Genomic DNA, 14,457 nt, shown 5'->3' with positions numbered 1-14,457 from the left:
TTTCACCACAAAAAAAGCAGTAATTACGTATTTTAATACATAGATAGATGATCAAGCAATAGCATCCATGCCATTCAAATTAAATGGTAGAAAAGTTACTTATACTCTACTCTTTCCCATCCCCTGGTCTACTTAAGCATGAAAGGTATAGTGATCTGAACATTAGAATAGGAGTCATTAACCCAAAGTTCCTCTCCATCTGTAACCTTGGACCAGGTAATGTGTCTGTTTCGCCCTTGTACACAGTAGATACAGTTATGAATAAACAGAGGTCACCATTTAAAAAACAAAACAAAACACTTGCTCACTGTAAGTGGATGACAGTATCAAATACCAGTCCCCCTCTTCCCCCCTGTGTAAAATAAAGATCTCATAACAGTAACTGCTAGCAAATGTTTTCAACATGGTAATCACTGTGACTCCACAGCACTGGGAATATGTTAGTTAATGCCTGTAAAACGCTTACCTGACAAATAGTATCAATCACCACAGAAGAAAGCCTTTTCTCTTTTTATAAATACATGGATTTTGGCTGAAAGAATTTCATTTTTATATGACTGAAGTTCAAACATTACTATCTGAGCACCTGAACCCCAAACACATAAGTTTCACTCCCCTCCTACATTTAGGAACTCTCACCCGTTGTCCCAACATAAATCCATAAATTTAATTTAATTCTCCATTCTTGGTTTTGGTGTGTATTTTATGAAAGTTGCTTCTTTGCTACCTGCTACTTCAACAAGCTTATACAGTAGTTTGGCATATCCTTACCAGGTGAATATTGTATGTTTTACACGTCAGATCATCCAAGCTCTGGTTCTGCAGCTTTTCCGTTATTAGTGTTACCATGGTAGTTGTCCCTTTGCCACTGCTCACACTGGGAAGTGTTGAAGGCTCCTCTGTGTCCTGTTTCAGTATTCGTGAGCCATTTCTGATTCCGTTCTAAATTTCAAGATTTATGCTTCCATCTTACTGCCAGAGTTTATATCCAAAGGCCTTCAGGGTATCATGTCTGCTTTTCTGTAAAGTTAGAGGAAAGGGGGGAGAAGGGGGAGTCAGCTTTGTACCCATTAAATTCTTTACAATAACTGGATTTATATGTAAGGACCTTTCACATATAGCCAAAGATGTTAGTGCCCCCAAATTTATCTTGCATTTTTTTCCTTTGCCTCACAGATTACAGGTCTCATTTCACAAAGTATGGCTCCTACTGGAGTTATACTGATCGCTGACAATTACCACCACAAAGGTGGAAGTCACATCTAGTAATTTTGCTTGTCAGCCCTTTTTTCCCTCTCTTCCCACAAGACATTCTACACATCAAAAAATACATTTAAAAAAATCACTAAAGCAAAAGTAGTGACAGGTGTGTAGAAAAGCAAGTTTATACAAGAGGAAGGACAAACAAATGTAGAATCTTGTTTCATAAAACAGGAAAGATCTTCAGGCTATTCAACATAATGGATATTATGTTTCCCAAATAGGCAAATCTAACTGAAAGATTTTTATATAAACAGAACAGCGGTAGAGGGGATTTTTTTTTTTTAATATATTTTCTGCTTTCCTATATTTCTAGGTAGATGTGTATATTGACCAATAATGCTTATAAAAATGTATATTTAACTATTATAATTACTGATCTTTAGCTAAAATTGGATCTTAGCATTATAAAACATAAAGCTGACTGGAAAGGTAAACGTGCATTATAAAAACATTTTAAATTGAAGAGAACATTTCCTTGGTGAGCAATAAAGAGAAACCAACAGTAAGCTCACTGCTGTGCATGCTGTGCCCTGGTCATCCCTTACCTACCTTTAGTTTTGCTATCACTACTATCACCATTGCCCAGAAAGTAACCTCTCTTTCATCACTCTTTTTCAAAGATCATTAGCTACCTACTTACATCAACAGTCTTACCATCAAAGACACCCCCCATCATCTTTGCTCATTTTCTCTAACCCTCTCCTCTTGTTCCTTGCACTTCTCAATGCAAGGATATAAATCTCTCCTTTTCTGGTTTTCCACCTTCTACCTTGGACCCCTCTGACTTCCAAACTCACTTCTACCTTGATCTCAGCAATAATTTCTCTATGCCCAACCCTCAGTGAGCTATTGTCCCTTATTTCAGCTTACTTATTTCAGACTGTCAGCTTTTAAGTGTAGGAACACATCACACTGCCTTTGTAAACACATATGTAAACTGATATAATTTTTATTTGGTACTAAGTCAGACTGTTTCACTTTAAACCATGTGCTTTGTGAAGCATCAGGAAGAGATGCTACACTTGCGTTTATGCAAAACTGGAACAGAGAGCTATTTATACCCAAGCACATATTCAGAGATGCAAGTCAAATGTAAAGTAACCAAAGACTGTTTACTGTTCAGAAACGTTTTGCAATGTTGGGAATGGCCAAACAGGAAAAGACCCAACAAATTAAGAGAGGCACCAAACCAACAAATTTTGTTTACATTCAATAGGATACATTTTTTTTAAAAAAAATTTGAATTTGTGATAAAGAGACAAAGTGGGTGAGGTAATGTCTTTTATTGGACCAACTTCTATTGGTGAGAGAAACAAGCTTACACAGAGCTCTTCTTCAGGTCTGGGAAATGTACTCAGAGCATCACAGCTAAATACAAAATGGAACAGATTTTGTGTTAACCATGTATGGTAAACAATCTGTTCCATCTTGTATTTAGCTGTGACGCTCTGAGTATGTTTCCCAGACCTGAAGAAGAACTCTGTAAGCTCGAAAACTTGTCTCTCACACCAACAGAAGTTGATCCAATAAAAGACGATACCGCACCTACCTTGTCTCTAATATCCTGGGACTGACACAGCAACAACACTGCATACAATTTGTGATAAAAACAGATTAATCTAAGGAATATTGGAAAATTTTGGAAAAATAGTATTTTGTAAATTTATATTACAAACGTACCTCAAGATTTTGTATATGTATTTTAAATATGTCCAGTATTTTCTACCTATACTAATCAGTTTGCTAATAGTAAGCCAGAGGTTATTTGGGTACATGATTCAAGTTAAAACCATCTAAAACCTAGGTATTACCCATACAATACTGCCTGATTATCTTTAAAACTGTAACCTAGAAGTACATCCTGAGAATATAATTTCATATTCTAGCCCTACATATCAGCAGATTTCTTTGGAAAGAGTAAAATTGATGGGATAATATAAATATGCTGCTGTCACCCTTCCTGCCCCTCACTCTACTCTCATTTTACTTTCCATGAAGTAGGTATTGTTTGTCTTATCCTAAGCACCTGAATGCTTCCTAGGAGCACTGCAGCTTCATTGATCGGTTTCTACAGAAATGCAAGCTAAAAGCACAATGCTGTCTTCCTTTATAGGCACCCAAGACTCAAAATATTTGCCAATGCCTCTACTGAAATCCAATCAAATCTCAGAATCAGAAATTGATTCTACAGAGCACTGATGCACTCATCACTAAGAAGGATGTGATGTTTTTTAAACCAAAGTAAAGTATCTGCCATACCATACAACACAACATAAGGCTGCTTTCATGTTCTGGTGTTCTTATATCTATAGATGCATGCACATAGCCAAATTCTGCTGTTCTGCACAGGCAACCTGATTGATTTCCTTGGAAGTAAGTGGGCATAACCAAGAAAAGGAGTCTGACTCAAAGTCTAGAAAGCAGTAGCATTTTATCTGAAGTTGGGCTTTGCCATTTACTATGCTTCCATCAATTCAGACAGAGGCATATATTTCATTTTGACATATTAATGCAAAGGCTTTCAGATTAAGAAACCGTCATAGGACAATTACTACAGAAGGGCAGCCACCAACTCCTGCTATGACTGATGATACACAAATGAACATTTACAAAAAAATGGATATAGAAAGTACCAGCTAGAACAAGCCTATATACTAAAGGCTTTTCTTTGCATCATATTGTAGAAACTTAAACCTTAGTTCAATAAATGCATCATATTATGCAAAGTAAGTGGAGGGGATAAGGCTGCTAGATACTAATTTTTAATCAATTGGACATTCCAGACCACGACTTAAATCCAGGAAAAGAATTCTTGAACCAGCAGGGCAAACTATTTCAAACTCAGATTAAGAAACCAGCCATCAGGAGCTGTCACCTTTATTAGTTCCAGACAATCACAAAGATGGATAAGTTACTGGTTTTTTTCAGTGGAGACTCATTAAGGCAATTTTCTGTTACTATGCAACTTACACTGCTTATATTTTCCTCTATAGGAACTGTCATTACTAAGACTGAACCACATGCATAGATATAGATCTATTTTGTATCTTCCCTCCTTGTCCACCCCACCCACCACACACTCCTTCACCCAAAACTGATCACAGAATATCAGGGTTGGAAGGGATCTCAGGAGGTCATCTAGTCCAACCCCCTGCTCAAAACAGGACTAATCCCCAACTAAACCATCCCAGCCTGGGCTTTGTCAAGCCTCACCTTAAAAACTTCTAAGGAAGGAGATTCCACCACCTCCCTAGGTAACGCATTCCAGTGTTTCACCACCCTCCTAGTGAAAAAGTTTTTCCTAATATCCAACCTAAATCTCCCCCACTGCAACTTCAGACCATTACTCCTTGTTCTGTCATCTGCTACCACTGAGAACAGTCTAGATCCATCCTCTTTGGTACCCCCTTTCAGGTAGTTGAAAGCAGCTATCAAAGCCCCCTCATTCTTCTCTTCCGTAGACTAAACATCCCCAGTTCCCTCAGCCTCTCCTCATAAGTCATGTGTTCCAGTCCCCTAATCATTTTTGTTGCCCTCCCCTGGACTCTTTCCAATTTTTCCACATCCTTCTTGTAGTGTGGGGCCCAAAACTGGACACAGTACTCCAGATGAGGCCTCACCAATGTCGAATAGAGGGGAACGATCACGTCCCTCGATCTGCTGGCAATGCCCCTACTTACACATCCCAATATGCCATTGGCCTTCTTGGCAACAAGGGCACACTGTTGACTCATATCCAGCTTCTTGTCCACTGTAACCCCAGGTCCTTTTCTGCAGATCCTACTGGGAAATTCAAAGTGAGACTTTAAGAGACACCTATGCTCAATACAGTTATGTGTGAGGAGTTACTAAGTTTACCAAAGCTGTGGAAGATAGAGTATGTACTACAAAGATGATAAATTACATTAGTCGGACTAATTCGTTTAACTCTCTACTAGATTTCAGCTCCTGCCACTCCTGTTGGGAAATCCCAGCTTTCAGCACAAGGTAATCACAGAGTGAGAGACTGAAGAAGAAAGCTCAGCGTGGCTACAACAGCACTCGGACCACTGCTAAAGATTAAAGTTTTCTTATAAAGGTAACTATTTTGAGGTAACCTGCATGCTACCTGACCTGTTCTCACACATAAGCATTCACAGTTCTTTATACTGTTCATAGATTAGAGCGGTTCATTCCACCAAACTGAGTCGTCAATAATTTTTCCTTCCCCCTTTCAATTCAGACCACCCCCACCCCCACCATCCCCCCTTGCTGGGCAAACTACTGCAGCACAGAGCTCTAATCCCAGTCTGCTCTGCCACTTCTGATACTGGCCACTCTGAGTCAGGATGCTAATGCCTCAGAAAAAACTAATAGTCCAAGCTACCGATGGAGTAGTTTCTTCTTAACCTTGCCAGCTAGTAGCTAGTTTATGCCATTAAGTAGGAGTGTTTCTCTCTTCTAAAAGAAAAAAAAAATCCTCCTAAAACATTACTGTAGATGGTCTCAATTTATACTGATAGACCATCTACCTAAATTAATAAGTTTTTTAATCCTACTAAAATCAGCCTCAATCTCTTGTGGCAGCAAGCTCCACTCATTATTATGAGTTACACTTAAAAAAACCCACCCATTTCCTCACATCTGTTTCAAATTTTGTGCTTTTAAAGTCTCTAGATGTGCCCCCCAACCTATTGTTAAGCCATCGGTAACTACAGTCCTGGTTGGTGGAGGATAAGAAAAGGGTACACCCTTCCATATATCGTTCTGATCTGCCCACCACACTAGGGACTTCAGGGCTGCTGAAGGTACTCAGATCAGGCTGTTCAAAGATTGATGATTTGGGAGACACATCAATTTCAGCCATCCTTGCAGAGTACGGAGGCACAATCTCACATGTTGAACCACATAAGTACATGAAGCCATGTGGGCTAGCAATGTCAAGCATACCCAAATGGTGGTTGAGAGGTGAAGATCTGAGACACGGACATAGGCAGCAAATTGTCTGAAACGACTTGAGAGAAAGGCCCCTGAACTCAGTCTAGTAGGGCCCCAATGAACTCCATTTTGTGTTTTGGAATTAATGTGGACTTTCCTTTGTTCAAAATCAGTCCCAGACAATCCAAGAGACATAGTATGAACTGGACTTGATGGTGAACTTGGTCTTTGGACTTGCCCCTCGCTAGCCAATCATCCAGATAAGGGAAGATGTGAATCCCTGTTCTCCTGACAGACTGCTGTTACAGTCGGGAATTTGGTAGATACACACGAGGTTGAGGGCAGGCCAAAAGGGAGTACTGTGTATAGATAATGTAGTGGTGGGTCAACAAATCTCAGAAACTTCCTGGGGCTTCACATAACTGCTACATGAAAGCAGGGTTCTTGAAGATCGAGGGCAGCAAGCAAATTATTGTGGTCCAATGCAGGAAGAATCAGAGCTAGGGTTTCCATGTGGAATTTCATATTTGATACAATGTTGAGACTTCAAAGGTCAAGAATAGGTCTCTCCTCCCCTGAACTTGCGAATCAGGAAGCAATGTGAGTAGAACCCTGTTCCCCAAATGATGAAGGGAAACATTTTCTATGGTTCCCAAACTTCAGTCTTAAATCTGCTGAAGAAGGAGTAACCTATGAGAAGTGTCCCTCAAAAGGGATGATGCAAAGGAGGAGATGGTTTAGGAACTGGATGGCATATCCTGATCCCACAGTTCTCAGAATGCATTTGTCTGTGGTTATTGTTTCCCAAGCCTTGTAGTTGTGGGATAGCTTGTCCCCAAACAGGAAGATACGGTCAGGGAAGTAAGTTGTTGACAAGTGACCTCAAGAGAAGATTTAAATTGACTACTAGCTCAAAGCTAACGAAGGACAGTATGGTTGGTTCCCCAAGGGCCTTCACCTCTGTGACTTGATTTCCTTTTGGAGACATCTTGTTGCCTAACAAGAGAAGCTGTCTGTCTGAAATACTCCTGGGAGTACTGATGGTACTGTTACCATTGTTGCTGTCCACTCTTAATAGCTGGGGTATAAACTCCCAATGTGCACGAAGTGGTTCAACTGTCCTTAAAAGAATGCAGTGTTCCACTATCTTTCTTTTTGGAAAACAAGAACAAGCCATCAAAAGGCTTGTATATTTTGTTGGACTATGAGAGCTACCCCAGAGTTTGGTAACCAAGAAGCTTTTCTCATCGTTACAGCGGAGGCCATAATCCTGAAGGAAGCATCTGCTACATTAAGTGCTGATTGCGGTGACATCTTACCTGCCAACCTGGACATCCTGTTCCAATTTACAAAATCATATTTAGATAACACCTGCTGATTAGCAGCATGCATCTGTAACAATGAGGTAAAATAAATCTCTCACCATTAAATCTAATCTCAGACTTTGTCTTTAGGTGTTGCCTCGTACCTTCCCTGTCAAACTCATTTGCAGCCATTACAACAAGAGTTAGGGTCTCAATGGAAGTAGAAATGCTGAAATCATTGCATAGGTACATAGTACCACTTGTCCATATGCCCTGCTGTGGGAAATAAGGAAGCGGATGTATGCCACAAGGACTTTACAATCTCCAAAAGAGCATCATTTATAGGGAGAGCTACCCTCTCCAGGGATGAAGAATATCTACCAATTCATGGGTATTCTCCAAGACAAACTCAGCTTGGATACCCAAGGCATCTCAAGGGTCCCAGGGAGGCCTCTGCTGAAATGAAAATGGTATAGGACACTGGGCCAAGATCAGCTCTTCCTATTGAAACTGTGCCAGTCCTGGTACCCACAGTGGATACCCCAGAGACCTAGAAGACTTCCAGCATTGGTTTTTGGAAGGAGGCAGAGACAGATGACAACTCTGAGCCTGAGGAACCATTCAAATAATTTGCAAACAAGGCAGGTGCTACTCTGCAGGAGCCAGAAAGCATTCAGACTGCCTTAGGTACAGTAAGAATCCCACAGTGCTCAGAACAGTACAGTAGCCAAACCTATGAGTACCAGTTGCAATGCTGATGTGGGACTAATGCTCAGGACCAGAATGGCCATCAGTGCTGAGTAGATCTGTACTGAATCTGAAGAACTGGTCTGTACCAAAAGTGTAGAAGCTGGGATTGTCATCGGAGCTGATCAGGGTATCAGTTCTGACAAAAGATTTCAGTGCTGATAATCAGACTGGATTCAATTCTGTAGCATGATTCTTAATTGGTGCTGAGGAAGACACCACAAACAGCCTGCAGTCTGAAGTAGCCAACCCAGATAGATGGTCCTGGGGTCACAGAAAGCACCGCCACACCTGAGGACTTCTGTATCAAAAGGAGTGTATACAGAGACAGAGTAAATCCACTGCTTCGTGGGGTTGATATTGTCAGTGCCAAGACTGAGGTCATCAGAACCGGATGCAACAGACATCCCACATTTCAAGGTTTCCGGTCTTTCCTCTATACCAGGAATTTTATACACAGAATAAAAAAATTCCAAGCATACAGCAGGAGCCATAATCAACCTGAAGAAAATGCCTCCGAAGGTTATCTGTCAAGTCTATACATATAGACAGATTCTGTTGTCTGACTAATAAAGGAAAGCAAGCTTCAGAATATACTCTTTTCTATGACTGTCAGAAAAAAGCTCCTTTCAATCTTTTTATGCACCACAGATTTCAAGAATCCAGATATGATTCACATCAGATCTGGTCATCACTGATTACGTCTCCTACAGCTAAGGGAGAAACATTTGTCATGACAACTTCTCCCACAGTTTTGTGCTTGCTAGTGTGATCTTCATAACCAAAACTGAAGAAAGAGTATTTAAAGTCACCTTTGCAATGTGGACAACTTGTTGAGAATGAACTTCAAAGAAGCTCCTCTACATCCCAGTAACTTTGCCTGCAGTGACTGATAAACAAAAACAGAAAGATGAAAAAGACAAATCCTTTCTTTGCATCACCTCTGAGTCTTACCCAGACAAGCTATAGCTAGTCCTTATTTACACCATTTTCCACAATATTTTTTTACCATCAGTCTCAGCAAGACTCAGTTCACCCAGGAAGTAGCCTCTAGGTTTCTTCAGGTACTTCAGGAAATGCTTATCTTTTGATAGTCTGAGGAAGAGAATTAACTGAAGATTCAGACTTTGGATTAGGATAACAAGGATCTCTAACTCTTATCTACACTTCAGCAAATCAAAGCAGCCAGTCACCCCATTAGTCTGGATTCCAGATCTAGACTTTATGAGCAGACTCCAACTAGAAGATCCTTGATTGTGTATTCCTCTACTGCCTTGAGAGGCTGCCTGGACACATCAACAAGTAATGCACCAATCAGAACATCTCAGATTACTACAGTGCTTTCACCTACCTGCCCTCTCCCCACAGCCCCCCAGTCTTGCTTTACTCCTACAGCCATGCAAGAAGCCCATCTTTTATTAATTGCTAAAGTTATAAATTTATGTTTTATGCCATCGAAAAAGAGGTATTCCAAACCAGTTATCAGAGAAGACATTATGTGCTAGCTCCTTCTCTTCAAAAGGGAGCAGCTTCCAAATTCATATCACAATTTCAGTGAAAGAGGTATCAAGATGGTAACCAAAATATGTTTTTATAAACTCAAAAAGCTCATGGCCTGCCAAGGTTAAAATTCCCAAGTACTTTAAGTTTAGCCCTGGGGTATTCATGACAACAAAAAACGAAAAAAAGTCATTTCCTTGGACCAGTACAGCTTCTTGGTTCAAGTCTAAGACTGACTACAGAAGTTCCAGACCTATGTAGTTTTCAATCCCTAATTGTCATTTTCTAATGAAGCCTTTACTATTACTATAATATTACTAGATTAGTACATTTCCAGTATTTAGTCCTGAGGCCAAAGCACTAGAGAAGTACTACTGCTACCCCAAGGGCATAATTCTCATGAATTATGAGACCACCAGGTCTAGAAAGTACTACTGGGATCCTTATTTAATATGGGAAAGTCTTTTTTTAAAAAATTATGTTATTCTCCTTTTATGAGCCAGAAGTTCATTTCAGAAAGCAGTGGGACAGAACTGATGTCCTATCCATAGTTAAAAATAAGGTTTGTAGGCTCTATTTGTGCAGACCAGATATACTGTTTAACAGCTAGCTAGCAAATCCTACTTAAGCAGTAGTTACTGTTACTGTTTCCCTGGCATGCACAAACATTGTGCAAAAAAATTACACAAAGATAGTATTACACAAACCTTAATGTCAAAAAGTAGGAACTGAACCAAAAAAATACTCGGAATCTAACAAAACATTTACATTCTAAGTGTCTTCAGTTAAGAGAATCAGTGACCTTTGCTACAAAAAGCTTCACCAGTTCTCCACACAATGCTTTCTAAAACATGCCACAGAATTCTAAGTTTCTATGCAGTATTCAGCGAGGTATGCTTTTCACTAGAAGGGGAGAAAAGAGATTTATAAATATTCAAAAAGACATTTTGTTTGTATGAAGTGAGAAATAACGGAGTTTAATTTTTAGACAATATAAAGACTGGAGAAGCACAAAGCATGTGAATGACTTCAGAAGTAGGTCTGCAACAGTAAAAGATAGATCAATTGCTCTACAAAATACCCTGTTATCCAGTGGGTCAGCTACACTAGATTTGAAGAACTAAGACTCAGGGGGTCATTGGCTCAGAAAAAAAGGGATGAAGAGAATACATTAAGTGCACCTTTGAGAGCTAAACTCAGCCAAGTTGCCCTGGAATCCAGAACCTAGAAAGACTACTAGGCCAAGACCCACTTCCTGTAGCAGGGGAAAGTCTGATCCTAGATCTTCACCAAGCAATAGCAACAGATTGCCCACTCCAGCAACTGGAGAAAAGCAGCACAAAAAATACACCCAAATTAGAGATTACATCCTACACAGATTGGCAACTGATTACCTTCCTCCCACAGTCCGGATGGGCAAGTCTTCCTGCAAGAGAACAAAGCCTGTACCACCAAACACAGGTTCACGATACTGCTGTACTCAACAGGAGCTGGTGTTTTCTAACCTGGCCTTTGTACTCAAAGGGAGAGAAGTGCATAAGCTCAGAAGATAGTGCCTGAGAACCATGCCACTAAGCCTCAAATTCAAAACCAATAAATGTAAAGAGTTTTTCACATGTATAAATTAGATTGTGGAACTAATTGCTATAGAAAGTCATTAGCAAGATTCAAAAGAGGTTGGACATTTATATGGATATCAATACTATCCAAAGATATAATTAGTGATAATTTTGGAAGAGATATTAAGCTTCATTCTGCAATTACACCTAGCTATTACAGACCAGGATGAGACATACCACCAAGATCAGATGTGACTACCCCACATCTTCATATTGCTGGGTTCTTGAATCTTTGTCTGAAACAGTGGTTCTCAACCTTTTGGGGCTCAGGACCCTTTTGTAAACCTTGATGACCTGTCATGACCCAAAAAATAGCTTTAGTATAAAAACCATCTGGTTTACTAAGTATTTTTTACCCACAATATAATATACACATTAACCTAGTAAGTACTAGATAAGTACACCATGTAACCTAGGGGTTCTCAAACTGGGGGTCGGGACTTGGGGGTCACGAGGTTATTACATGGGGGGTCATGAGCTGTCAGCCTTCACCCCAAACCCTGCTTTGCCTCTTGCATTTATAACGGTGTTAAATATATAAAAAAGTGGTTTTAATTTATATGGGTGGGGGTCACACTCAGAGGCTTGCTATGTGAAAGGGGTCACCAGTACAGAAGTTTGAGAACCACGGATGTAACCCAATAAGTACATTTAGGTGACCACTCATTGAGAAAACCTGACCTGAAACATATGGTACTGGCCACTGTCAGAGAGAACACTGAATCAGATGAACTTCAGATCCAATATGTAAATTCCTATATTACCGCTGTTCTCTTCCTTAAAAATCTATGAACACACTAGTGACTTTTTAAGTCTACTTACAGCATCTAGACACTACTACACTTGAAGAGGATAAATCCAGCTCCATATGTGCCTGCTATTGACATTAGCCACAGAAAACCTGGAGGAATAGCTTTTGAGGTTATTTCTCCGCCACATCTGAATAAAGGTTTCTCCCACCTAGTATTACTGAACTAAACTGGTGCATAACTACACCATATCGTTTAATATTGTGCTAAAGTCTGGTCTAATAAGGCTTTCATACATTGCTTTTACCATTATTAGAATTAGCTTTACCAGTTTGGAACTCAAGGAGTTTGGGCAGCGACTACTGATCCATTCTGTTAAGTTTCTGCATACACACATTTCAAGAAAAATAAGAGTCCTAGGCAGTTTACTGAAATATTTTAGTTGCCTGCGATGTTTTGGGGTTTTTAAAAAATACTTGGCTAGACAGCCACTAGCTAATTTTAACTATTAAAAACTCTTCTTCAGAATTACATGAATCAGATAACAGCTAATTAAGTTTAGGAACAAGCCATCATAGGAGCAATTTATTTAATTTCATCTCAACGCACCCTCTTTTTATGAGCATTTGCCATTTAAACAGAATGAAGTAACTGTTCAAACAATTTAAGTCTCTCTAATAAGACACAAAACAAAGATTCCTGGGGGAAAACTGACATGAAACTCAATTCATTAGGAATAAGAATTTCTACACATTAAACACTGACAGAATAATAGTGCCCCAAGCCCCTGAAGATTTTACTGTACTCTTCAGAGAGACTAGTGCTTGGGGACCCGAAGGAGAGTACAAAGATGTAGGCCAGCTGGCTATGCCACTCTGATGACCCTTCACTGCACTCAAGTGGTGGGAGGTAGAAGAAAATCTTGAGAACAGACTAAGGCCAGCTGCACCACACTGCTGGTCCCATCCCTCAAAGAGTTTTCTAGATGTTCTTTCTTCAGAAAAGTTTGTTTTAATTGACATTTAGAATAGAAAGTGCAAAGTACAAGATAAAACAGTGCATAGTGAAACCAGAGGGCAAGCTAGCTGAGCCTTATAAATGGTAATCCACATCTCTAACCTGTTAGAATTCTTTTTTAGAACTTAAAGGGGGGTGTGTGTGTGTATGTATGTATATAGGGAAGAAGCGGGAAGGGGAAAGGGAGAAACAAGTGGATAAAAATTATCTAGCCCTTCAAAAGTCTTCTAAATACAGTGCCACAAAAAAGAGGCTAAAAAGGAATCTTATTAACTACAGAGTGACAAGTCCTCTGATAGTTTAAAACTGGTTAAAAGACAAGAAGCAACAGAGTAGGAATAAATAGCCAAATTCTCACCATGGAAAGAGGTTAATAAAGGGTTACCCCACGATGAGTATTAAGGTTGGTGTTCTCTGTATTGATTAATAACCTGAAAAGGGATGAATAATGAAGAGGCTAACTTTGCCTAACAGGTTGTTTGTTTTATTTGGTTTATTTCTTTTGTTTTTAAGTGTTTTAAAAAAAAAAAACGTGTAAAAAGCCCACCAAGATCAGGTGTTCTTCCAGAAGATATGCTCTAGGAATTATTTTGGGGAAGTTCTATGGCCTGTGTTATATAGGAGGTCATGCTAGATAATCACAATGGTCCTTTCTACCATTGGAATCTATGTATGAATCTAGTAAGGCTTGTAAGGATCTTCACAAAGTCCCAGCAAAAACACTTTGTGAAGTATGGGGTCCACAAGGCCAAACTAGTAAAAACTTGAAGGAATCATTTCAGCTACTTGTACACCGTTATTGGTTTTGAGTTTAAGAAAGGGAGCTATTTATGTAGACAACTCAGTAGGCAGTAATGGTTACAGCAAATAAAGAGATAGAAAATATATATGCATAGACTCCAAAGCCGATTGTGAAGATTACAAAGCGATCTCACAGAACTGTGAGACGGGGCAACAAAATGGAGGATGAAATTCAATGTTGATAAACGCAAAGTAATGCACACTGGAAAACATAATCCCAACTATACATACAAAATTAGTGTGTCTAAATTAGCTGTTACCACTCAAGAAAGAGTGTGATTATGGACAGTCCTTTGAAAAAGTCTGCTCAATATGCAGCAGCAGTCAAAAAAGCTAACAATGTTAGGAACCATTACGAAAGGGATAGATCAGACAAAGTATCATAATGCCACTAAATAAATCCATGGTATGCCCACACCTGGAATAATTCATGCAGTTCTTGTCATCCCATCTCAAAAAAAGGATATATTAGATTTGGAAAAAGTACAGAGAAGGGCAACAAAAATTATTGGTGGCATTGAACAGTCTTCATATGAGGAG

The 14,457-nt window shown here is 39.5% G+C and overlaps 1 protein-coding gene across 19 annotated transcripts in view; it reads right to left on the bottom strand.

Annotated features, from left to right (window-relative positions):
• FAM53A (family with sequence similarity 53 member A) overlaps positions 1-14,457 on the bottom strand; it is a 118,817-nt gene that overhangs the window by 84,377 nt on the left and 19,983 nt on the right. For 15 of the 19 annotated variants that reach the window (XR_012158755.1, XR_012158757.1, XR_012158758.1 and 12 more), the window contains exon 2: positions 772-1,020. Coding sequence is in view for 14 of the 19 variants with exons in the window: in XM_073342767.1 (XP_073198868.1) it covers positions 772-849 (78 nt within the window). In the remaining 5 variants the exon portion in view is untranslated. Of the gene's footprint in view, positions 1-771; positions 1,021-4,943; positions 5,429-9,043; positions 9,121-11,527; positions 14,387-14,457 lie in introns of those variants that run through there. The other 4 variants (XM_073342771.1, XM_073342770.1, XM_073342768.1 and 1 more) reach the window with 4 other exon arrangements.

Source organism: Lepidochelys kempii, chromosome 4 (assembly GCF_965140265.1).
Source record: "Lepidochelys kempii isolate rLepKem1 chromosome 4, rLepKem1.hap2, whole genome shotgun sequence".
In the NCBI taxonomy this organism is placed as follows: Eukaryota; Metazoa; Chordata; order Testudines; family Cheloniidae; genus Lepidochelys; species Lepidochelys kempii.
Note: the sequence above shows the minus strand (reverse complement) of the source record. Positions and strands in the feature narration are given on the sequence as shown.